The following is a 25,714-nucleotide window of genomic DNA, read 5'->3' on the forward strand; positions in this document are numbered from 1 at the left end:
CCATGATAAAGTAGCCAGTGAGCTAGATCACATGGAGGTGGAAGGAATTCTTTCCAAGGCTGGGTCGAGCCCATGAGAAACCCACAGTCCCAGTATCCAAGAAGAATGGGTCTGTCAGGATCTGTGATGATTTTAAGGTCATTAGCACTGAAAGTGGATCAATACCCTCTACCCAGAATAGAGGATATCTTTGCAAACCTCTCTGGCATAAAGCACGCCAGCACAGTGGACATAGCTGAGACCTACTTCCAGATGGAAATGGAAAAAGAGTCCAAAGTGTTTCTCACCATAAACACTCACAAAGGTCTTTATCACTGTAATAGGCTTAGTTTTGGAGTAGCAACTACACCTGCACATTGGCAGAAAGACATGGACCAGGTGCTGCAAGGCTGCCTGGGCACTCAGTGTTACCTGGATGATATTGTTACCAGTGTAACACCCTGGGAAAGGTTTCACTGCTAACGTAATGGTCTTTCTGTAGAAGCAGTGTTTGGGTAATGGTTAGAGATAACGGGTGCTTTGGAATGTGAGCTGTGTTCAGCGGGAAATGAAGAGAGAAGATGCTGGAGAGAACTGGTTGTAGGATTCTACGCGGTGAGGACTGTGATTCGATGGAGCAAGGTGCCGAGATCGACTGAGGATCAGTGAGTATGACTTTTGTGAAGAGTTGAGCTCCAACTTGTACACATTTGACTGTTTAATTATAGAGGGCCTTCTTGTTTTTTTCTTTCTTTTCATTGCTAACCCTTTAGTTAAGATTCATAAATATAATTCCTTTAATCGTATGTGGTGTGCTGTCTGTTATTTCTTGGCACTGAGTTGTAACAGGATAGCAAATTACACAGCACCGACACAAACTGGAGTTTGGGATGGGAGAGATGTCCCAATCTCAGGGGTTTGGCAGGACTGGAGCATGTGTTCCCTAGACTTATGCAGCCAAGGAAACGTGTGGGATTTCAATAAGGATGACAAGGAACATATCCAAAATCTCAAGACAGTTTTAAAAAGTTAAGAAGATTATGGGCTTGGTGCTTGATACAAAAAATGTGAATTCTTTAAAACAAGCATCACTCACTGTGGTCACACCATTGATGCACAAGATTAACACAAGTGTACTGAGAAAATTCAAATTGTGGTGGATGTCCCAAGGCCAAAAGATGTGTCACAGTTCTGGTCCTTTTTAGGATTTTTCAACTACTATAACAGGCTCCTCTCAAACCTGGCTGCTGTGCTTCACCCCCTTAAACTCATTACTCCAGATTGGGAGGAAATGGCAATGGACAAAGCAGTCTGAGGTGGCTTTCAAAAAGGAAAAGGAAATGGTGGTCAGGAACTGTAGTCACACTTTATGATTCACATCGTCCAGTGAAGTTTGCCCATGTCCTGTTCGGTTTGCCAACACGTCCAGAAGGAAGGTATCAAGAGCTGTCAGAACTACCTCCTGCAGTTCCAGAGTCAACTCCGACAACTTCCATGGAAAAGGCCGCAAAACCTGAGATTGTTTTACCGCCACAACTCTCATCTATCAAGCAGACTGACCTCTCTGGTCAGAAAAAACATCATCCCACAAGAGTAAGAAATCCTCCACAGCAATTACAGGCCTGAATGGGACAATTTAAAATTTGCTGTGGATGTCTATATAATAGTTGTACTGTACAGCATACTGAATAAGTTGAGATGCATTCTATATTGAGTTGGAGTTTATAGCTAAGCAGAGAAAAGTCTTGTGTATTTAATATTTCAGTAATATTTGAGTAATATTGCAAATGTATTGTTGGATTAAACATTCTTTGTTGCTACATAATACACTGCTGCATTTATGTAAAAGCACATAAACGGTAAATGTCATTACTTGGCCACATCATACGTGCATATCTCAGTTAAAGTAAAAACCAAGTTAGACACGTTATTCCAGGCTGTACGTTTTTCTCTTAATTAGCTTAACGTTTTGGAGTTACAAAACTTAGCAACTGCTGCTTCCAATGAACACCCAACTGATTCTGATGTACCTTTGTGCACTGGCAATCAGTGATCAGGGTTCAATACATGCCACCGTCTGTAAGGAATTTGTACATTCCCCCTGCCACTGTGTGAGTTTCCCCCAGGTGCACAAGTTTCCTCCTACGTTCCAAAGATGTACGGGTTAGTGTTAAGCTGTGGTAGCAGAAGCAAGGCAGCACTCGTGGGCTGCCCCCAGCACGTTCGCAACCTGGGTTGGTCGTTGACTATATTTCACTAAATGTTTCAATGTATATGTGCCAAATAAAGCTAATCTTTCTCTTTAATTGCTCCCTGCACTGCTAGCAAGCCACCCATCAAAGTCCTTGTGCTGCCAGTTTTCCATCATTGGAAATGAGATGTACACACTGATTCAATGCATCCATACACTGCCTGTGTGCTACAAGTACATACTGGCAATGGTGAGAGTTGTGTAAGGGTTCCCAATAGGCCCAGAATAAGAAGTAGTCCAAGTGCTCATCTTCTCATCTTTACCTTGATCTGGTCCTGCTCCCCTGCGTACTCAATGGATTGAAAGATGGTCCAGGTGCACCTCCTGCGAACCTCCAGCCGGGCTACATACTGGCGATACCACCTCTGAATCAGAATGGCTGCCTTGATGGCTGTGAAGAGCAACAAACACAAATACAGTGACAGCAGGGCAAAGAAAAAACGGCACAGTGGCTGGCTGCGCTCCCCTTGTTCTGATGATGGGAAGCAGTGAAAGGGAATTTGTATTCCCTCTCTGGGCTGGGGCTCATTTACCTTGTGGGTATGGGACAGGATCATTGTCAAAGGAGGGGAGGACAGCTACAAGATTGTTGCAAAAGGGGGGATGGACAAGTTTCCTTTCCTGCCAGCCGTGGTTCACTCATGTATATAAGAGCTCGTGCAGATCCCAGTTCAGAAGCACAAATGCCAACAACACGCCTAATTTTCTAGTGTAAAGACACCTTTACCATGGATTTGCACATCTGTAGACAGATGTTGTTGACAGGACTGTGTGACTGCAAGGATGCAAAATGACAAAAAATACCCACAAAGGGCATTGTGGGTAATTATGTTTTTAATTGAGGTGACAGTGATCAGAAAGGATATTGAGGGAATGGTGTAGGTGTGTGTCTGTGTGTAGGAGTGGAGAAGGCTAAGCCCCAGCCCTGTAGGTTGGCACCTAGGGCTGAGAGAACGATACCCACACTGGCTGCGAGGCTGCTTGTCCTCTCGGCAATTTCACCCCACTGTTCCCTTAAGTCAGCATTTCAACGTTCCTACAAAGAATATATAAACAAGACCTAGTAACACACACAAGATGCTGGTGGAACACAACAGGCCAGGCAGCATCGATAGGAGGAAGCACTGTCGACGTTTCAGGCCGAGACCCTTCATCAGGACGAACTGAAAGGAAAGATAGTAAGAGATTTGAAAGTAGTGGGGGGAGGGGGAAATGCGAAATGATAGGAGAAGACCGGAGGGGGTGGGATGAAGCTAAGAGCTGGGAAGGTGATTGGTGAAAGTGATACAGAGCTGGAGAAGGGAAAGGATCATGGGATGGGAGGCCTTGGGGGAAAGAAAGGGCGAGGGGGGAGCACCAGAGGGAGATGGAGAACAGGCAGAGTGATGGGCAGAGAGTGAGAAAAAAAACCAAACAACTAAATATGTCAGGGATGGCGTAAGAAGGTGAGGAGGGGCATTAACGGAAGTTAGAGAAGTCAATGTTCATGCCATCAGGTTGGAGGCTATCCAGCCAGTACATAAGGTGTTGTTCCTCCAACCTGAGTTTGGATTCATTTTGACAGTAGAGGAGGCCATGGATAGACATATCAGAATGGAAATGGGACGTGGAATTAAAATGTGTGGCCACTGGGAGATCCTGCTTACTCTGGCAGACCGAGCGTAGGTGTTCAGCAAAACGGTCTCCCAGTCTGCGTCGGGTCTCACCAATATATAAAAGGCCACACTGGGAGCACCGGACGCAGTATACCACACCAGCCGACTCACAGGTGAAGTGTCGCCTCACCTGGAAGGACTGTCTGTGGCCGTGAATGGTGGTGAGGGAGGAAGTGTAAGGGCAGGTGTAGCACTTGTTCTGCTTACAAGGATAAGTGCCAGGAGGGAGATCCACATCTGCCCTCACCCCATCCACCCGCCACCCCACTCGGGATAGGGTTCCCCTTGTCCTCACCTACCACCCCACCAGCCTCTAGGTTCAACGTATAATTCTCTGTAACTTCCGCCACCTCCAATGGGATCCCACTACCAAGTACATCTTTCCCTCCCCCCTCTTTCTGCTTTCCACAGGGATAGCTCCCTATGCAACTCCCTTGTCCACTCGTTCCCCCCATCCCTTCCCACCGATTTCCCTCCTGGCACTTATCCTTGTAAGCGGAACAAGTGCTATACCTGCCCTTACACTTCCTCCCTCACCACCATTCACGGCCACAGACAGTCCTTCCAGGTGAGGCGACACTTCACCTGTGAGTCGGCTGGTGTGGTATACTGTGTCCGGTGCTCCCAGTGTGGCCTTTTATATATTGGTGAGACCCGACGCAGACTGGGAGACCGTTTCGCTGAACACCTACGCTCAGTCCGCCAGAGAAAGCAGGATCTCCTAGTGGCCACACATTTTAATTCCACATCCCATTCCCATTCTGATATGTCTATCCATGGTCTCCTCTGCTGTCAAAATGAATCCAAATTCAGGTTGGAGGAACAACACCTTATATACCGGCTAGGTAGCCTCCAACCTGATGGCATAAACATTGACTTCTCTAACTTCCGTTAATGCCCCTCCTCCCCTTCTTACTCCATTCCTGACATATTTAGTTGTTTGTTTTTTTTCTCTCTCTCTGCCCATCACTCTGCCTGTTCTCCATCTCCCTCTGATGCTTCCCCCCCTCCCCCTTTTTTTCTCCCGAGGATTCCCGTCCCATGATCCTTTCCCTTCTCCAGCTCTGTATCACTTTTGCCAATCACCTTTCCAGCTCTTATCTTCATCCCATCCCCTCCGGTCTTCTCATATCATTTCACATTTCCCCCTCCCCCCACTACTTTCAAATCTCTTACTATCTTTCCTTTCAGTTAGTCCTGACGAGGGGTCTCGGCCCGAAACGTCGACAGTGCTTCTTCCTATAGATGTTGCCTGGCCTGCTGCATTCCATCAGCAGTTTGTGTGTGTTGCTTGAATTTCCAGCATCTCCAGATTTCCTCGTGTTTGTGTAAACAAGACCTAGGCTAGCTAGCCATTCTGATCTAGTCTCTGCTTCTTTCTAGAATATTTATTTCAGATTTCCAGCATCATCGGGACTTTGCTTTCGTTTGATCATGACTTGTGACCCTGTGAATATAGTTTTTAGGCAGACAGCATGGTGTCCATTTGAAACAATCTCTTCAGGTAAGCTGGGACATGCAGAGACAGACTTCCATTCATCTATCATCTGCTGAGCAGATTTACTTGTATTTTACTTCAGTCTGTTCAGTATCAGGAAATAGTCATTTCCATTTTTTAAGGATGCCAGATCCCTATCCAATGGCCTGGTGGCCTTGGCCAAGACTGCAAAGTAGGTTTTTGTAACTTGCTTTTACAACTTTGGCATATATTGCATTTGCTTTCTAATGATTCAAGGTCACTGCATAAACTTGGCCAGTAAATAAGTTGCCAGCAATGACCAGCTCTCATGACAATTTACTCCTCTAATCCCGATGTTCTCAGTTTGAAGTGTTATTTTCCCTCAGGGTGGTGGGTATTATGACATCAGTTGTTGCATCCCAATCATGTGACAATTACTGCCTTGACTTTGAAGTGTTTCAGTGTTCTGTGTACACGGAAATGTCTGCTCGTAGCATTGGGTTGCCTGTAATTTGCAATGTAGTTTCAGGGAAACCCATTGATAACCTTTGATCTGCTGGTACCTGCTTGGAGCTGCAACTTGTTCTTGGTTTGTCCCTGGGTTCTGGCACGTCTGAGGGGAGGTTGCAGCCGATGGGACTGAGAGGGTAGGTCTGCGAAGTGATATTCTCCGTCCGGCACTCACACAACGTTTGAGTGTTCATCTCTATGTTTGGACCTGCTGTTCTCAATACCATCCTCAATGCTCCTTCTCCACTTTGAGCAGTTACGGTCCAAGGTTTCTCATGACTACAAGGAGATGTTGCATTCATTCAATGAGGATAAATGCTTCTGAGAGTTTTTTTGTCAACAAGTATATTTCTTCTGAAAGGTCTAGCAATGACCGTAGTGGATTGGTATCAATCAGTAACACAGTCTGCTGATATTCCTGCCTACCTCAAATGAGAAATTTAATGGTCCAGTCCTGGTTCCAATCCAAGCAAAGGAGATTTGTTACTACACTATATATTCAATAATATTCCCACAATTACACATCTTTAGAGTAGTGCGAAAGAGCAACCCAAAGGAAACTTGACTGCATGAGCATTTTATAAGGGTCAGGCTGGGGTTACAAGAACACAGATTAGGACTAAGGAAGAATTTTACTCTCTTAAGTTTCACAGGCCTCTGTTGGTAGAAACTTGAGCCAAAATCTATTTCAGACAGACGATGAAACAAAATCTTTCCTGTCTTCTGAGAACTTTGTAATAGGTAATTGGTGCTACCACTCCAACAACAAAGAATTAATTTATTTGGTCTTATTATACAACTTAGTCCTGAAGGAGGATCTCAGCCCGAAACGTCAATAGTTTATTCATTTCCATCTACGCTGCCTGACCTGCTGAGTTCCTCCAGCATCTTGTGTGTGTTGCTTTATTATACAATTGATAGTTCCAAAATGTCCTTGAAGTACTTTAACAGGTTGATTTAAAAGTACTTTAAGTACAGAATCTACTTATTCTTTATAACCATTCTGCAATCCAAATATCTTTGTACAATGAGGTAGAGATCATAACATGAATCTTCGTTAGATCTGGCCAAGAGTCTATATAACTACAGCTTCACTTCCGTTGCTACTGCTACAGTATCCTTGCTGAATTTATACTGTCATGTATCTGATTACTGTTAGGATAAAGATATAAATCTTATTTTTATCGAGTAGGCTAAAGGAATCAATGACATTATTGGAAATTATTTCTTACCCGTCTCAGCCGTACATTGATGATATTCTAAGACACAGAAAAGAAGCAGAGACATGATTTCAGAATTTGAAATGTTAATAACAAGGTAAGTAAGACAATATTTAATACAATGCTTAATACTAGTACAATTGTCAGATAATGTTTGGTTCTAGAAGCTTTTTTGATCAGGCCTACGTAGAAAAAGCAAAGTCATATTTGATAAACTGTTACGAATGTGCCACAACTCTGAGGGGCCGAAGGGTACAAAGTCACCCCCTCCTTTTTTGAGAATCGCAAGATCGCTATTGATTCGGGTCTGGGACCCAGGAAATGAGAGAGAATCCACAAGGTTTGGAATGTGTCCTGGCCTCAGCGAAACAAAAACCCCTGATAACGGCTATTGTCTCTTGGAGACGGAATTGTGTATTGAGTACTGTACTATTCATTGAAGCCCTCAGGGGATGACCAGAGTGGGCTTGTTGAGGGATTGCATCATCCCAACCTGATTGACATCTGAGACCCTGTGAGTAAGGATAAAAGAGGGTCTGGGGAACAACCCCTTTAGACGCACCAGGAGAAACGCTAGAAATCCCGTGACAGCATTTAATAGCGACAGCCGGTGGGGGCTCGTGTGCATCCTTCCCTTGCCTGGGATTGGCGGGCTCGCCACGGAAGAACGGCTTAGCTAAAGGAGAGGCCACAAGTGAATGGCCACACCAACGAGACTCTGACGGATCGAAATCATAAAAGGAAAGCCGGCAAGTTTTTCCAAATCTCTCTCTCTCTCCAACAAAAGGCTGCAGCCTGCATGAACTGAGTGACTTTTATATTTCCATCGGACAATACATTATCCCCTAGACAATGATAGAGCTTATTTCTTATTGATTATTATTATACCCGCACTTTTAGATTTAGTATTGACGACGTATATTATCTGTATATTTACATTGATATTATTTTTGTGTATTTTTACTAATAAATACTGTTAAAAATAGTACCATCAGACTTCAACGGACCTCCCTATTTTTGCTGGTAAGTGACCCAGTTACGGGGTTCGTAACAAAACTCATCTTCCAAATCCACCCAGACAGAGTATCTTCCTTGTTAAATAGGTATTTTATCCAGATTTATGCACACACCCCAATTATTAGTGCTGTAGTAAAGTGTTGGGGAGCCTCAAAATGTGTATATAGTGTATGTCTGTCATTTATCTAGCTGAAACCTTACATCTAATCAGTTACTGCTTGTGGCACATGATTACTGACACAGTTATTGGCAATATTATTTAGAAACATAGAAAACCTACTGCACAATACAGGTCCTTTGGCCCACAAAGTTATGCCAAACACATCCCTACCTTAGAAATTACTAGGCTTACCCATAGCCCTCTATTTTTCTCAGCTCCATGTGCCTATCCAAAGGTCTCTTAAAAGACCCTATCCTATCCACCTCCACCACTGATGCCTGCAGCCCATTCCATGCACTCACCAGTCTCTGTGTAAGAACTTACCCTTGACATCTCCTCTGTACCTACTCCCCAGCACCCTAAACTTGTGTCTTCTTGTGGCAACCATTTCAGCCCTGGGAAAAAGCCCCTGACTATCCACATGATCAATGCCTCTCATCATCTTATACACCTCTTTCTGGTCACCTCTCATCCCCCGTCGCTCCAAGGAGAAAAGGCCAAGTTCACTCAACCTGTTTTCATAAGACATGCTCCCCAATCTAGGTAACACCCTTGTAAATCTCCTCTGCACCCTTTCTATGGTTTCCACATCCTTCTTGTAGTGAGGTAACCAGAACTGAGCACAGTACTCCAAGTGAGGTCTGACCAGGGTCCTTTATAGCTGCAACATTACCTCTCGGCTCGTAAATTCAATTCCATGATTGATGAAAGCCAATACACCATATATCCTCTTAACCACAGAGTCAACCTGAGCAGCTGCGTTGAATGTCCTATGGTCTCCAACTCCAAGATCCCGCTGATCCCTTATACTGCCAAGAGTCTTACCATTAATAGTATATTCTGCCATCATATTTGACCTACCAAAATGAACCACCCCACACTTATCTGGGTTGAACTCCATCTGCCACTTCTCAGCCCAATTTTGCATCCTATCAATGTCCTGCTGTAAACTCTGACTGCCCTCCACACTATCCACAACACCATCAACCTTTGTGTCATCAGCAAACTTACTAACCCATCCCTCCACTTCCTCATCCAGGTCGTTTATCAAAATCACGATGAGTAAGGGTACCAGAACAGATCCCCGAGGCACACAGGTGACCAACCTCCATGCAGAATATGACCCATCTACAACCACTCTTTGCCTTCTGTGGACAAGCCAGTTCTGGATCTACAAAGCAAGGTCCCCTTGGATCCCATGCCTCCTTACTTTCTCAATAAGCCTTGCATGGGGTACCTTATCAAGTGCCTTGCTGAAATCCATATATAGGAGATAGAATTATAATCACTATCTCCAAAATGCTTTCCCACTGAGAGATCTGACACCTGACCAGGTTCAATTCCCAATACCAAATCAAGTACAGTCTCTCCTCTTGTAGGCTTATCTACATATTGTGTCAAGAAACCTTCCTGAACACACTTAACAAACTCCACCCCATCTAAACCCCTTGCTCTAGGGCAGGGGTGTCAAACTCATTTTAGGTCACGGGCCGGATTGAGCAAAATGCAGCTTCATGCGGGCCAGATCAGTCGGACGCGTGCGAACGCAGCTTTCGTTGCCTCCGTTTTTTCAGCCTGCTCTCATGTGTCTCAGTCTCTGCTATAACTACAAAGTGTTTCACTTTACAAATTCCGTTTCTTATGAAGAAGACTGCCGAATAAACAGTAAAAACCCTGAAAACCTGGTACCTGAATAAACTCAGCATTAGCCATATCATACGCCATAGGCGCTTCGATTACTGGGGCCAGCTTTAATAGTAATTAGATATTATCTCGCGGGCCAAAGATAATTCCACCGCAGGCCGGATTTGGCCCGCGGGCCTTGAGTTTGACATATATGCTCTAGGGAGATGCCAATCGATATTTGGGAAATTAAAATCTCCCATCACAACAACTCTGTTATTATTACACTTTCCCAGGATCTGTTTCCCTATCTGCTCCTCTATATCTCTGTTACTGTTGGGCAGCCTATACAAGACACCCAGTAGAGTTATTGACCCCTTCCTGTTCCTAACCTCCACCCACAGAGACTCCATAGACAATCCCTCCATGATGTCCACCTTTTCTGCAGCAGTGACACTATCTCTGATCAACAGTGCCATGCCTCCACCTCTTTTGCCTCCCTCCCTATCCTTTCTGAAACATCTAAAACCCAGCACTTGAAGCAACCATTCCTGTCCCTGAGCCATCCAAGTCTCTGTAATGGCAACCACATCATAGCTCCAAGTACAAGTTCTAAGCTCATCTGCTTTGTTCACTATGCCCTTTGCATTAAAATAGACACATCTCAAACCGTCTGTCTGAGCGTGTCCCTTCTCTATCACCTGCCTAACCTCCCTTTCGCACTGTCTACAAGCTTTCTCTATTTGTGAGCTAACCTCCTCTTCCCCAGTCTCTTCAGTTCGGTTCCCACCCCCCCAACAATTCTAGTTTAAACTCTCCCCGGTAGCCTTAGCAACCCTCCCTGCCATGATATTGGTCCCCCTGGAATTCAAGTACAACCTATCCTTTTTGTACAGGTCACACCTGCCCCAAAAGAGGTCCCAATGATCCAGAAATCTGTATCCCTGCTCCCTCTCCAATCCCTCAGCCACACATTTATTTTCCACCTCATTCTATACCTATACTCATTGTCAAGTGGCACAGGCAGTAATCCAGAGATTACTATCTTTGTGGTTCTGCTTCTCAACTTCCTTCCTAACTCCTAACTGTTTTCAGGACCTCTTCCCTTTTCCTACCTGTGTCATTGGTACCAATATTTCCACTAACTATGGTAATAATTTAGTTCCAGTGCTTCGCATTTCACCTTTTCATATTACATTACAGTCCATAGTCAAACCGAGTAGGACTTGTACAAGGCAGGGCTCTGACGAGTGCTGTGGGACAGAGGAACTAGAGGTGTAAGTGTACTGTTCACTGAAGGTGGTCAGACAAGTAGTCAGGATGGTGAAGGACAGGTTTAGCACACTGGCCTCCATCAGTCAGGGAATAAAGTTTAGGAGCAGGGACATTGTGTTGCAGCTATATGCTGTTGTGAGGCTGCACTTGAGGTATTGCATACAGTTTTGTTCACTCTGTTATGGGAAAGACTTTGTCAAGCTGGAGAGAGTGCAGAGGAGACTTACAACTATGCTGCCTTGACTGGAAGCCCTGCATTATAGGGAGAGGTTGGCCATACTGGATCTTTATTCCCTGGAGTGCAGGAAAACGAGGGATGACTTCAGAGAAGTTTACGTTTACATCTGGGCAGGGCCAGGATCAATGTCCTAGAGAGATTGTTTGCTAGTGCTGTTGGGGAGGCTTTAAACTAATATGGCAGGGAGATGGGAACCCACACAGAAAAGAAGAGGGAAGTGATGCAGAGACCAAAGCTGGAATTAGTGTAGAAAAAAGTAAGAGTAGAGTGCATAGAAGTAAAAAGCAAAAATTGCATAGGTCACTAGATTCTAAAAGGATAATGAGTATAAGGGCACGTTATCTAAATGCCTGTAATATTAGAAACAAGGTTAGTGAACTTGTGGCACAGATCAGTACCAAGGCATATGATTTAGTGGCCGTTACAGAAACCTGGTTGCAAGGTGGAGATGACTGCGAATTAAATGTCCAAGGGTATCAGGTAATATGGAAAGATAGGCAGGAAGGCAGAGGAGCTCTTGATTACGGATAAGATCAGGGTGATTGTGAGAGATGATATAAGATCTACGGAGCAGGATGTTGAGTCCATCTGGGTAGAAATTAAGAACAATAAAGGGAAAAAATCACTGATGGGTGTTGTCTATAGGCCACCTAATAAAAATATTGCAGTGTCAGAAGCGATTAACGAAGAAATAACTGAGGTTTGTAAGAACGGAATGGCAGTTGTCATGGGGGATTTTAACTTCCACATAGACTGAGTGAATCAGGTTGGTCAAGGAAGTCTTGAGGAGGACTTCATAGAATGCATCCGTGATGGCTTTCTCGAGCAGCATGTTAGTGAACCTACAAGGGAAAATATTATCTTAGATCTAGTCCTGTGCAATGAGACAGGTAAGATTAATGATCTTGTAGTCAGGGATGCTCCTGGAAAGAGTGATCATAGTATGATTGAATTTTGCATTCAGATGGAGGATGAAATCTAACTGCGGTGAATCTGTGGAATTCTCTGCCCAGGGAAGCAGTTGAGGCCTCCTCACTAAATATATTTAATATACAATTAGATAAGTTTTTACATCGTAAGGGAATTAAGGGTTACGGGGAAAAGGCAGGTAGATGGAGCTGAGTTTGCGGACAGATCAGCCATGATCTTATTGAATGGTGGGGCAGGCTCGATCGGCAGGATGGCCTACTCCTGCCCCTATTTCTTATGTTCTTATAAAATCATGTGGAGTAAGGATAAATTGGATGATCACAGTTTTTTTCCCCAGGAGTCCAAAACTAGCGGGCACAGGTACAACATAAGAGCAGAGAGATTTAAAAGAGATCTGAGAGGTAACTTCTTTACATGGAGAACAGAGAGTACCTGGAATAGCTGCTAGGTGAAGTGGTCAATGTGGGTAGAATGTTAACATTTGGATAGGTGTGTGGAATGGAAGGGCTTGGAACGTTCTGGGCCCAACACAGCCAACTGGGACTAGCTGAGAGGATGCTGTGTTCATCACAGACCAATCCACGATGCCATGACTCCATAACGATTTCCTCTAAGCGCTTGTATCTCCAGATTGGAACCATTTCTGGTTTGACTATCCCAGTTGGGCCTAAATCGGGCTATTATAATACACACAGTGGGACTATTGTAAACCAAGCTAGAACATGCTTCTGCTTGGAATGAACGGAACCATGGATGATACAATAGTTCCATTTAGTTTGGTCCACAGTCAAAGACACATGGGTGTTTGACACTGAAAAACTCTTTTGATCAATCTGACACTCTGGGATATGCACAGAAATTGCTTAGATCAATGAAGGTTCTGCACATTATTATTTATTGAGCTACAGCATGGAATAGGCCTTTCCAACCCTTCAAGCCACGCAGCCCAGCAAACCTCCATTTAACCCTAACTTAACCATGGGACAATTTACAATGACTAATTAACCCACAGACCGGTACATCTCGGGACTGTGGGGGGAAACTGGAGCATCCAGAGGAAACCCACACAGTCATGGGGAGAATATACAGATTACTTACAGACAGTGATGAAAAAATGGAAATTTTGCTCATCTAAAAGAATTTAAAACAGGCCAGTGGAGAGTGTCACAGTATGACATGTATGTCCTGTGAAAATGCAGAGATTATGGTTCTATTAAAATTTTATTTTTGTTGTGGACTATTTAGGAAGAGATGGGTCCCACTTGTGCTCTCTAGGAAGAGGATAATCCACAACACTGATTTTCAGTAAAATAGTACCAAGATGTATGGGAATTTATACCCACAATGGCTACATTTTAATCCTGAAGGAATTGATTTTGGAAGGTGTCGTAAGGTCTCTGGCAATTCTGTGTGGAAAGTTACAGGGTTATGAAAATAATGATTTGCAACACATAAAGTGTTGAAATCTGTGCTAAGTCAGCTGCAGGTTGCAGTTACATGATACTGCAAAGGAAAGGCCAAACTTAATTCAACAGAGCAATGTGGATAAAATAGTGCTGACAGTGTAAATTGTGCTCTAGTCTTGTAGATGTCTTCTAAATGTTATAAAGTTGCTGTTTGTCCATATTAATCAGTAGCTGAGTAAGTAATACTCCAGTCTTACCTTTTGCTGCCTTCTTTGTTGAATTAGTTTTAACTCTAGAACTACCACATCCCATGATTTCATTGTTTTATAAAATCTCTTTCTTCTTTCACTCACTCTGCCCAATCTGTAAGATGGAAACAGTAAAAATTCATGAAAAAATTTATCGAAGGTTAAAGCACATATTTAAGTGATTGTGCAATGGAACAGGTTAGCACAGGGGTGGCCATCCGTTTACATTCCATGTGTCAAAATTTTTTCACACATGAGTTCAGATGCACCATACAACTCTTGTACCCCCATTCAATTCTTGTAAAATATGTTAATATAGACATATTTAGCATTTTTACATGATATATTGATTTAATATATAAACCAGATAAATATTACTTACCTTAATGAGACTTTTAACAAATATATTTTGTCTTCTTTTGATTTCTTCCTTTTTCTTAATCACATATTCTTTCCATAACTCAGACACAAGCACTCGCTTCAGTTTTCCTTCTATTTCAGTCTGATGTTGTTTTTTATAGTGGCTATTATGATTATGTCTTCTATTATGTGAGAAAGTGTTTTCACAAACAATGCAAAACGGTTTTCCTGACTGACCCGCTATAAGAATTCATTTTCCAACAGTTCATTGAATTCACGCTTACTATCACTTTCTGCTTTTCTTTTGCTCATTTTACTTTGCACTGTGATGGGTAACTGAATGTAAAAACAAGGCTTAACTTTTGAAAAAGTACAAAACTGCAAATGTTCACAAAGGAGGAACAAAGCACAACTCCGTAGCGCACGAGTGTCAGTTGTAAACTGACTGGCAAAATCCAGCGATGCACCGCTGGTGCAGACGCCTGGCGTCTCAGGATCAAGCAAGTATCAAACGTGTGTTGAACAGTTATGAAACGACTGCAGAACAAAAGTCCTTTCCTAGTTTGACTCATTGAACATTTTTTAAAAATTGAAAACAGATTAATGTGAAAGAAGATAACATTCGCCAAAAGATGTGCACGGAATAATAAAATCACTAAAAATAATTGCTAAGGTTTAGATTTATTCTCAGTAAAACCCATTTCTAGATCTAAGCTACTTGAATTCCTGTTATAGATTTTTTTTCTGCAAATCGGTTTTTGGTTAATACTTTTTGCATGAGTAGGCTTACTTTTTTATTATCATCATGGGGTGCAATACACCACTTCTAATCATCCAATGTGCCACTTTTGGCACATGTGCCATAGGTTGGCCATCCCTGGGCTAGCAGGCGCATTCTGTCCTTGGCACAAAACGTATCAGTAAAGACTGATGCAAAGAATTACAGGCAGAACTTCAACAACTCAAAAAGTGCATAAGGTCTTACATTTAGTGTGCATGTGGAGCATCACAAGTGAGCAGAGTGAAATTTCAGGGGGTAAGGGTGAATTTGAGCAGAGTGGGGAAAGAATTTGGCTAAAAACAGTAAAATGCTGCAAATACCTGTCAGATCAGGCAGTATCTCTGAAGGAAAAAACGGAGTGAATATTTCAGGTTAATGGACTTTCTCTGATCTTGGGGTACTTTATTGAATTCAGAAATCAGAGGTTGCCATTGGAATTTAGTTTTGACTCTTTTGGTAGGACATATTAAGTTTATGCATATTATATCTGTATCTATATATATGCATAAGATACAGTATATGTAGCTTCATATATGTTTTGTGATTGTTGAATGGTTCCCTAGCAAAATAAAATGGACTCTTGGTCTCATAATCTATCTTGTTATGACCTTGCCTCTTCTTGTCTATTTGAATTTCACTCTACCTGGAACTGTAAGACTTTATTCTGTAGCCTATTATTGTTTTACCTTGGTACTACCTCAATAAATGGATCTGATAGACAGTATAGAGACAGGTTTTCCACAGTACATGTGATAATAATAACCCAACTTAACATTTTATGTTGCATGCTTAATGATTATTTGTGTGGGGGAGCCATGCCCATAGTCCTGAGCTGGTAGTGATGGGATGGCAGTAACCCTCCAGATTCTTTCACCTCGCTGAGTTGAGACCCAGGACCACATGTTAATACATCAGAATGAGACCCTCCCCAGCTAGCTGCCCCCGACCAGCTCTGCCTGGACCCGACCCAACACCATCAAACTCTGTCATGGGTCAATGTTTTATTGGTGAACTGTGTGGTATGTACATCTATCAAAAGTAGACAAGTCTTCTTGAATTCAAGGCATTGGAAGAAATATGTCCATTGGATGGGTAGACAATGCCAGGCCAGAGCCTTGACCATCGTCTCCCAGAATTTTAGACCTGTCAATGTTAACATCTTAAATATTTTCTCAAAAAAAAAACATCTGTCCGCAGATTGCAATGAACTAATTAGTTAATATTTGAGACTTCAGTGATGGGCAACGTCATGCAATTTCTTATTACATAATGAATGTACTGCCATAAGTAACTACGTTATAGATGCATGCAACCATAGACATGCACTCCAAGTCAGTTATTTCCACTCCCTTTTCCTGGAAGGAATGAATCATAATTGCACTGACATGACTTCACTCAGCTACGTGAACATTTTTTGTTTCTGAGCTAAAACATTGGTTGAAAAGACAGAAGGGGCATCAGTGTTCAACCTGTTCAATGTATGGTGAACAATTACTAGCTGAACTCTCTCAGGAGAGATCAGGAGAGAAAGCCACAGCAAACCTTTCACTTTCCAATGTTACAGCTAATTATACTCCCACTGTCTGAGTCATTCTGCTTGTAGACTCTGATCTTCAGTATTAATCACCAAACTTCAAAATCTGGACCTCTTTGTACCTCCCTCTGCAGCTGGAACCTCAACTGGGAGTCCACGGTCAGGGAGGTTGGTGATAAAATCTCCTCCTTGCTGACAATCAACATTGGCACACCTCAAGGATGTATTCTTGGCCCTCAGCACTACTCTTTCTAAACCCATAACTCTGCGGCTAGGCACAAATCAAACACCACCTATAGATTTGCCGATGACAGCATTGTTGTGGGTAGAATCTCAGACGACAACAAGGAAGCACGTAGGAGTGAGACAGATCTGCTGATTGAGCAGTGCCATAACATCAGCAAGCCTGAGGAATTGACTGTGGACTTCAGGAAGAAGGAAGTTGGGAGAACACACACATCAGTCCTTATTGAGTGGTCAGTGGTGGAAAGGGTGAGCAGCTTCAAGATCACAGGTGTCAACATCTCAGAGGATCCTTCCCAGGTCCAACACGTTGATGCAGCCACGAAGAAGGCACACCAGTGGCTTTGCTCCGTTATGAGTTTGAGGAGACTCCATGAGTGTATGGTGGAGAGCATTCTGATTGCTTTGCATCGCAGCTCCAATGCACAGGTTTGCAAAAGGCTGCAAAGAGCCGTGTACTTCATCATGGGCACAACCCTCCCACCATCTAGGACATCTTCAAGTGATGGTGCGTTAGGAAGATGGACATCTAACACTAAGGACACTCACCATCTGGGACATGCCCTCTTCTTGTTACTATCAACAGAGAGGAGATAGCTGAGCCTGAAGACTCATATTCAATGATGTAGGCACAGCTTCTTCCTCTCCTCTGTCAGATTTCCATGGTCCACGAATCCATCAACACTGCCTTATTATTCCTTTTATTGAACTTCTTAAATTTAGACATTTTTCTATATTTCAACTCTACTGCTGCCATGACACAACAAACTCCTTTTGATTATGTGTTTTATATCTTGTGTTATTGCTCCTTTTTCTTTGTTGCCAGTTGCACAATTTGTTTTTTTTTCTGCATGAGGGATGGGGGGGGGGGGGGTGGGGGTGGGGAGGTTTGATGTTTCTTTCCTTTGAATGGATTCCACTGTTCTTTGTTTTGTGGCTGTCTGTAGGGAATATGAATGTCAGAGTTGTATACCACATATATACCTTGAATCTTCAATTCCACATCATATGTGAGTGATCTCATCCTGATTCTAGAGTTCAGTTTATATGATCTTTGTATCGTATAATAATGATAACCACACAGTCTCAAGGAATATCTACATCAGTTCAAGGAGATGGTTAAAAACTGACCATTGGTAGTTTAGTATACCTTGTTGTCCATGGATGTTCAGCATTTGGAGCCTTGCACCTTAATGGCAAGAGCTCCCAGAAGTGGAGGGAACAGAACACCAGGTAGGAAGTAAACAATCTCACTCAGTTTTAAGGATGGAAATCACAAAATTTTCCTCCAGTTTTTGCAGTTCTAGTGAAGAGGAATCATTTTTGATGAATGACTGACTTCTTACATCATTCCAGCATTTTGGGAAGAAATACTTCAGCCCACTGCCCATGAGACTTCAATGCAGCTCAAGAAATCCTTTGTTCACTTGTATTCCCGCTGAAGTTAAATGTGTGAAGCCTGAAATGTGCCTCAGGTAAATTCTGACAAAAGGTGTTTTTATTTCAGGTTTTGAACATTTCCCAGTTTCAACATTATGGTGTTTTTATTTCAGGTTTTGAACATTTCCCAGTTTCAACATAATAATGGCTGTGTTAATTTAATGTATTTCCAAGGAAGCTCTGATGTTTTAACAGTGCTTACTGGGTATTTTTGATTGAATAGCAGAGTGTCAGTTGTTTTCTCATCTAACGTGGCCAAGTTTCCAAGTGTATCTTAGCAACATTGATTTAATTGTACAAGCTAATTAGAGCCAACCCTGTCAGTCTTCAAAATTGGAATATTGGCTCCTAAACAATTAGAATTCATAGAAAATAAATCAGCTTTTCATCCTAAATCACTTCCACTGGCATCAGTGCCAGTGGAAGTGATTGAAACTGGACTAAAAAATGGTTATAAAAACAGAAAATTCTGCACATAACTACCAGTCGGAGAAGACCCGAAAGAAGAGAAATTCAGAAGTAATGAAAGGCTATCAACTTGCAATGTTAGTCCTGGTTTTCTTTCCACAGATGTTACCTGGCATGATGAGTAATTATAAACACAACAAATTCTGCAGATGCTGGAAATCCAAAGCAACAGACAAAATGCTGGAGAAAATCAACAGGTCAGATAGTATCTATGGAAATGAATAAACAATCAAGATTACGGGCTGAGACTCTTCATCGGACTGGAAAGGAAGGGGAAAGAGGGAATAAAAAGGGGAGCGGAGGGGAAGGAGGACAACCTAAAAGGTGATAGGTGAAGTCAAGTGGGTAGGAAAAGTAAAGGACTGGAGAAGAAAGAATCTGATAGGAGAGCAGAGTGGACCATGGGAGAAAGGGAAGGAGGAGGAGACCCAAGGGAAGGTGATGGGCGGGTGAGAAGAGTTAAGGGACCAGAGATGGGGAATTGACGAAGAGGGTAGGGGGAGAGAATTCTTTTTACTGAAAGGAGAAATTGATATACATGCCATCAGTTTGGAGGCTACCCAGACAGAACATAAGGTGTTGCTTCTCGAACCCGAGGGTGGTGTCATAGTGGCAGAAGGGGAGGACATGGACCAACATGTTGGAATGGGAATGGAAATGGAAATTAAAATATTTGGCCATCCAGAAGTTCCACCTTTGTCAGAGGTGCTTGATGAAACGGTCCCCAATTTATGACAATATTGAGGAGGACAGGAGGGAGATTAATGGGGAGGAATGAATGGACAAAGGAATCATGAAGGGAGCAATCCCTGAGGCAAGGGGGGTGTGGATAAAGATACGTTAAGTGGCAGAGTACCTTTGGAGATGGTGTAAGTTGCAGAGGATGAAGTGTTGGATGCAGAGGTTCATGGGGTGGTAGGTAAGGACAAGAGGAATTCTATCACTGTAAAGGTGTTGGGAAGATAGGGTGAGTGTGGATGTTCAGGAAATTGAAGAGATGTGGATGAGGGCAGCTTCAATGGCGGAGGAAGATAAAACCCTATTCTTTGAAGAAGGTGGACATCTCTGATGCCCTGGAAAGGAAAGCCTCATCCTGGGAACAGATGCAACGGAAACAAAGGAACTGAGAAAAGGGAAGAGCATTTTTACAGGAGACAGTGTGGGAAGAGGGATAGTTAAGGTAACTGTGGGAATTACTAGGTTTATGAAAGATGTCAGTTGGCAGTTTGTCTCCAGAGATGGAGACAGAAAGATGGAGAAAGGGGCAGAGGAGTCAGAAAAGGACCATGTGGATTTAAGGGCAGGGTGGAAGTTAGAGGAAAAGTTGATGAAATTGCTGAACTGCTGTTGGCAGTGGATGGGAATTCTCCAGAGTTATGGATGAGTTATTAATTCGGATTTACAGGAACTACAATTCATGGGTACATGAAGCAGACCAATGTAGTCATCAATGTGGCAGAGGAAGAGTTGGGGAGCATTACCAGAAAAGGCTTGGAGCATGGACTGTTCTGTATAGCCAAGAAGGCAGGCATAGCTGGAGCTCATGGGGGTGCCCATGGTTACCTTAAGTCTGGAGAAAGTGGGAAAAACAAAGGAAAAGTTATTGAGGGTGAGGCCCAGTTCTGCCAGATAAAGCAAGGTGGTGGATGAGGAGAACAGGTTGGTTCTTTTACTGCGAAAGAAGCAGAGAGCTTTAGGCTGCCTTGATGGGGGATGGAAGTGCACAGGGACTGGATATCCAGGGTGAAAGTGAGGCAGTAAGAGCCAAGGAATTGAAAGTTAGTGAGGAGATTGAGAGCATGAGAAGTGTCATGGATGCAGGTGGGAATGGACTGAGCCAAGGGAAATAGAAAGGAGTTGAGGTATGAGGACACGGGTTGAGTGAGGCAGGAGCAAACAGTGACAATAAGCCTACCTGGACAGTCAGGTTGGTGGATCTTGAGTAGGAGGTAGAAGAGAGCAGTGCAAGGTAAGGGAACTATGAGTCTGGTGGCAGTGGATGGGAGTTCTCCAGAGTTATGGATGAGTTACTATTTCACATTTACAGGAACTACAATTCATTTGCTATCCAGCAAGCATTGTATTGTTGCCAGATATTTAATGAAACATACCTAATGAAAAGTTACCTAATGGGTGACGACTTTGAAAGACAGAGTTCCTACTCCAGAAACCAGTAAGTGGTTAGATGAGGAACACCAATGAACCTATTCTCCTCAGTGGGAATCCAGACTGCGACTGTATTTCTCGGCCCTCATTTTTAAGTGTAGTAATTAGGCTTTGGCCATTTCCTATCCCTTCTAAATCCTGACCAGGGCATCAGTAATTGGATTTCCCAGTTTCTTGAACATGGGATGTTCCTGTAACACATGGACAGAAGCCTCTTGCAGGAATTTTATGGACTTCCATTGCACTCAAGAAAGATTGACAAGGTTGGTCTTCTGCTGAGTCTAACGCTGGCTTGCAGGTATTTTTGGTGTCAACATAATCTTGATGTTGATATCAAGAAAAAGAGAATGGAATTGGTATCACTGGAATACAAGCTTTGGGATCACGAGCAAGGAACTGGGATGCTGGCAGCAAGGTTTCACTTATTCATTTAGTGATACAACGTGGCCCCTTGAGCCACACCAGCTGACAACCTCCGACAACCTCGATTTAATCCTCACCTAATCACAGGACAATTTATAATGACCAATTAACCTACTCAGAATCAGAACCAGGTTTATTATCACCGGCTTGTGACGTGAAATTTGATAATTTAGCAGCAGCAGTTCAATGCAATACATAATCTAGCAGAGAGAGAGAAAAAAAATGATAATAAATAAAATAAAACGTAATAATAAACAAGTAAATCAATTATGTATATTGAATAAATTATTAAAAATGTGCAAAAACAGAAATACTGTATATTAAAAAAGTGAGGTGGTGTTCAAGGTTTCAATATCCATTTAGGAATCGGATGGCAGAGGGGAAGAAGCTGCTCCTGAATCGCTGAGTGTGTTCCTTCAGGCTCCTGTACCTCCTTCTGTCCCGACCTGCCTCCCTCACCACTCCACCCCCTTACCCCTTCGGCTGCCTGGTCATCAGCATGATCCCCTGCAGGAGAACCATCGGTGGTGGCCTGGCAGCTAAGTTCTGGAATACAAGTGATCGCTAAGTGGGGGAAACTGTGAAAAGAGATGGCGTGTTCCTTGTTGGAGGGGACACAATATTTGAAATGAAAACTAATGCGGGCTTTTTAAGATGGTCTGAATGCAGGTTTTTTTTTATAAAGCTGGGAAATGTTGGGTAGTGGGCTACCTTGGGTTAGTGGAGAGGCTTGTCTTTGTAATGTACTGTAACAGCTAAGGATAATGCACGGTTTAATACTGCCCTTGTGTACCTCACAAAATGCTGCAGATTCTCATCAGCATCTATAGAAATCAGAATCAGGTTTAATATCATCAGCAGACTTTGTGAAATTTGTTAACTTAGCAGCAGCCGTACAATGCAATATATGGTAAATATAGAAAAAAACAATTACAGTAAATATCTATATATATATATATAAAATAGTTAAATTAAAAATAGTGCAAAAACAGAAAAATAGAGAGGTAGTATTCATGAGTTCAATGTCCATTTAGAAATCAGATGGCACAGGTTTAGAAGCTGTTCCAGAAGCTGTTCCTGAGAGTGTACCTTTAGGCTTCTGTACCTCCTACTTGATGGTAGCAATGAGAAGAGGGCACGTCCTGGATGATGAAGGTCCTTAATAATGAATTTCACAGCCCACAACTTAGAATGTTTATTAATTTCCGTAGATGCTGCCTGACTTGCTGAGTTCCTCCAGCATTTAGTATTTGTTGCTTTGGATATCCACCATCTGCAGAACTTCTCTTGTTTATTAATATACCTCATTATACCGGTAACAATAAATATCATACTAATGGTTCTGCATTTTAAAGTGGCTCAAGCATAGAAGAGTGGATTGATTACAATGCAGGAGGTGATGGAAACAGGAAATAAGCAAATGAATGGTAGAGTGGGTTTAGACAATTTGAGTCAGCATTGGAGCAAGCATTAATATCAAAGGATTAATTTCTGTGACTTACCTCTTCAGCACAGAAATAAACCACTCTAGCTTAAGCCTTATTAACCTTAATTAGAGCTCAGTTAATTCACATCCTGTTCTGGTTGAGTTTGTGTATAGCACTGAAAGAAAGAAAGGGCAGCACAGTAGCGTAGTGGTTAGCTTGACACTTTTACATCTCGGGCTGTTTGGAGTTCGATTCTGGTGCCATCTGTAAGGAGTCTGTATGTTCTCCCCTTGTGACTGTGTGTGTTTCCTCTGGGTGCTCCAGTTTCTTCCCACAGTCCAAAGGTGTACTAGTTAATAGATTAACTAGTCATTGTAAATTGTCCTGTGATGAAACTAGTATGAAATAGTTGAGTTGCTGGGCTGGAGGGGTCTGTTCAGCATTGTAACTCTAAATAACTAAATAGATAAAAAGAGTAATTGAAATAATATTACCTGGTGACCGTTGGCTGCTTCTCCTTCACAGCACCATGTCTCATTAAGTGACGGTCAGCATTTGAACTTGGCTGTGGTGTTCACTCAGATGTGAAACACTATGAAAAAGCCCCTTGTGCTGGATGCAAACTGAAGTAATTTCTATTTCCTATCACAGTAAAGAGCTCAGATTCTAAGGCAGGACAGATGAATCTATGTTCAAGTGCTCCCTTGACAGAAACATAATAGTTCTGCTCTTCCCTGGTAACAGGTTGAGTAACACAACAGTATGGTGCTTATTTTAAGCTGTTCTAAATGTCCTCACCTTCCCATGTGACTAGTTTAAATAAGAGAACATGACTCAATTGGATTGGGATTATAGAGAGATTTTTTTCCTCCTTTAAATCTCCTGCTTTTTTACTACGACCATTGACACAGTTTCATACACAAAACCAATGAAACTTGTGTGAATACTCTGGAATAGATTTAATCAAAATTTCTTAGGCTGTCACTGAGGTTATGAATTTCTTTTTAAATATCTGTTCTTTAGACACACGAGAGTTGAGATTCCTTGAATGTGCCCTACCAACCAGATAATGTGGGTTTAGAGATCCTTATTATTGCTGGTAGTGTCATCAGTATACACTAGGTAGATTACATAAGGCACTAAAATTTACAGGGGATCCTGATGCTTAAACAAAGTTGATAGGGAGTTAAAATGTTAATATTAATTTGGAAATATTACATTGCTCTTACATTATTTACAGAAACCCTTGCATGCTCTAATTACAATACAGCATAGAAAATGTCATTTGATAGACTAATCCTTAAAGACATATTAATGCAGCATTGAAACAACCCTTCAGCCCACCAAGACAATGTTGGCCATCATTTAGACTGATTCTTTATTAATTTCATTTTATCCTCTCCATGTTCCATCACCTGTCTACAGATTCTTTCAACCACCTACAAACTGGGGGTCATTTACGGAGGCCAGTTAAACTACCAACCTGAACAATTTTGCATTATGGGAGAAAACAGGAGCACCGAGAAGAAAATCACACAGTCGCAGCAAGTATATGCAAATTCTACACAGACAGCACTAGAGGTCAGGAATGAACTGGAGCTGTGACATCTGTCCTTTTTCAGTTCAATGCCACTCAAAGTTACTGATGCACCATCAATAACTCTAGGAGACTGGAAGTGAATGATAGGCTTTTATTAACAGCGAAAAAGGGAGCACGACCATGTTGAAGACTGAGGGAGGAGCAGTGCCCCCAATCGCCTTTATACAGGGGTCTGTGGGAGGAGCCACAGGAGCAGTCAGCGGGGGGAGGGGGGCGTGTCCAGACAGGTATAGATAGTTTACCACATTCACCTCTTCTTTGTTTTAAAAGAGAGTCGACTTCCTGGGAAAAGAAATGAGTCGCTCATGAGGGGTGGCATTGGTGGACGTGCATAACAGGGAGCGGATGGAGTGGAGTGCCTCAGGGAGAACCTCCTGCCAGCGAGAAACCGGCAGTCCCTTTGACCTAAGGGCTAAGAGTGTGGCCTTCAACACCGTGACATTCTCCCTCTCCACCTGTCCATTCCCCCGGGGATTATAGCTCGTGGTCCTACTAGTAGCAATACCCCTAGCCAGCAGGTATTGGCGCAGCTCGTCACTCATAAACGAGGACCCTCTATCACTGTTGATATAGCATGGGTTTCCGAACAGAGTGAAGAGCTGGTGCAGGACCTTTATGACGGACGTGGCAGTGATATTGGGGCAGGGGATGGCAAAGGGGAACCGCGAGTACTCATTGATTATGTCAAGAAAGTACACATTGCGGTCGGTGGAGGGAAGGGCGCCCTTAAAGTCAACACTCAGATGCTCAAAAGGGCGGATGATCTTGATAAGTTGTGCCTTTTCAGGACGGTAGAAGTGCGGTTTGCACTCTGCGCAGACTTGGCAGTCCCTGGTCATCGTCCTGATCTCCTCGAGGGAGTAAGGCAGGTTCCGGGCTTTCACGGTGGAAAAGCCGGGTGACCCCCGGGTGGCAAAGATCCGCATGGAGGGCGTAAAGCCAGTTGAGCTGCACGGTGGCACATGTTCCCCGGGATAGGGCATGGGGGGGGGGGGGGCTCATTGAGCCTTCCAGGCCGGTACAGGATGTCATAGTTGTAGGTGGAGTGTTCGATTCTCCACCTCAAAATTTTATCATTTTTGATTTTGCCCCGCTGTTGGTTGCTAAACATGAATGCAACTGAGCGCTGGTCAGTCAGTGTGGTGAACTACATATACCTGTCTGGACACGCCCCCTGCTGACTGCTCCTGTGGCTCCTCCCACAGACCCCTGTATAAAGGCGATTGAGGTCTGAGCCCGGCCCTCAGTCTCCAGGATGTAGTATGGTGGTCAACTACTGCTTGTTCTTTCTTCCAGTCAAT

At 43.0% G+C, this 25,714-nt stretch overlaps 1 protein-coding gene across 5 annotated transcripts in view; it reads right to left on the reverse strand.

The window, feature by feature from the left end:
• The window catches only part of ppef2a (protein phosphatase with EF-hand domain 2a), a 70,045-nt gene extending 46,490 nt beyond the window's left edge, over positions 1 to 23,555 (reverse strand). For 4 of the 5 annotated variants that reach the window (XM_073065065.1, XM_073065064.1, XM_073065066.1 and 1 more), the window contains exons 1-4: positions 23,308 to 23,555; positions 13,981 to 14,086; positions 7,087 to 7,113; positions 2,494 to 2,621 (exon numbers count right to left, since the gene is read on the reverse strand). In XM_073065065.1, coding sequence (XP_072921166.1) covers positions 2,494 to 2,621; positions 7,087 to 7,113; positions 13,981 to 14,035 — 210 coding nt within the window. In that variant the 5' untranslated portion in view covers positions 14,036 to 14,086; positions 23,308 to 23,555. Of the gene's footprint in view, positions 1 to 2,493; positions 2,622 to 7,086; positions 7,114 to 13,980; positions 14,087 to 14,353; positions 14,462 to 23,307 lie in introns of those variants that run through there. The other variant, XM_073065063.1, reaches the window with a different exon arrangement.
• Positions 23,556 to 25,714: the final 2,159 nt, after the last annotated feature.

This window comes from Hemitrygon akajei, chromosome 13, assembly GCF_048418815.1.
Source record: "Hemitrygon akajei chromosome 13, sHemAka1.3, whole genome shotgun sequence".
Classification (NCBI taxonomy): Eukaryota; Metazoa; Chordata; class Chondrichthyes; order Myliobatiformes; family Dasyatidae; genus Hemitrygon; species Hemitrygon akajei.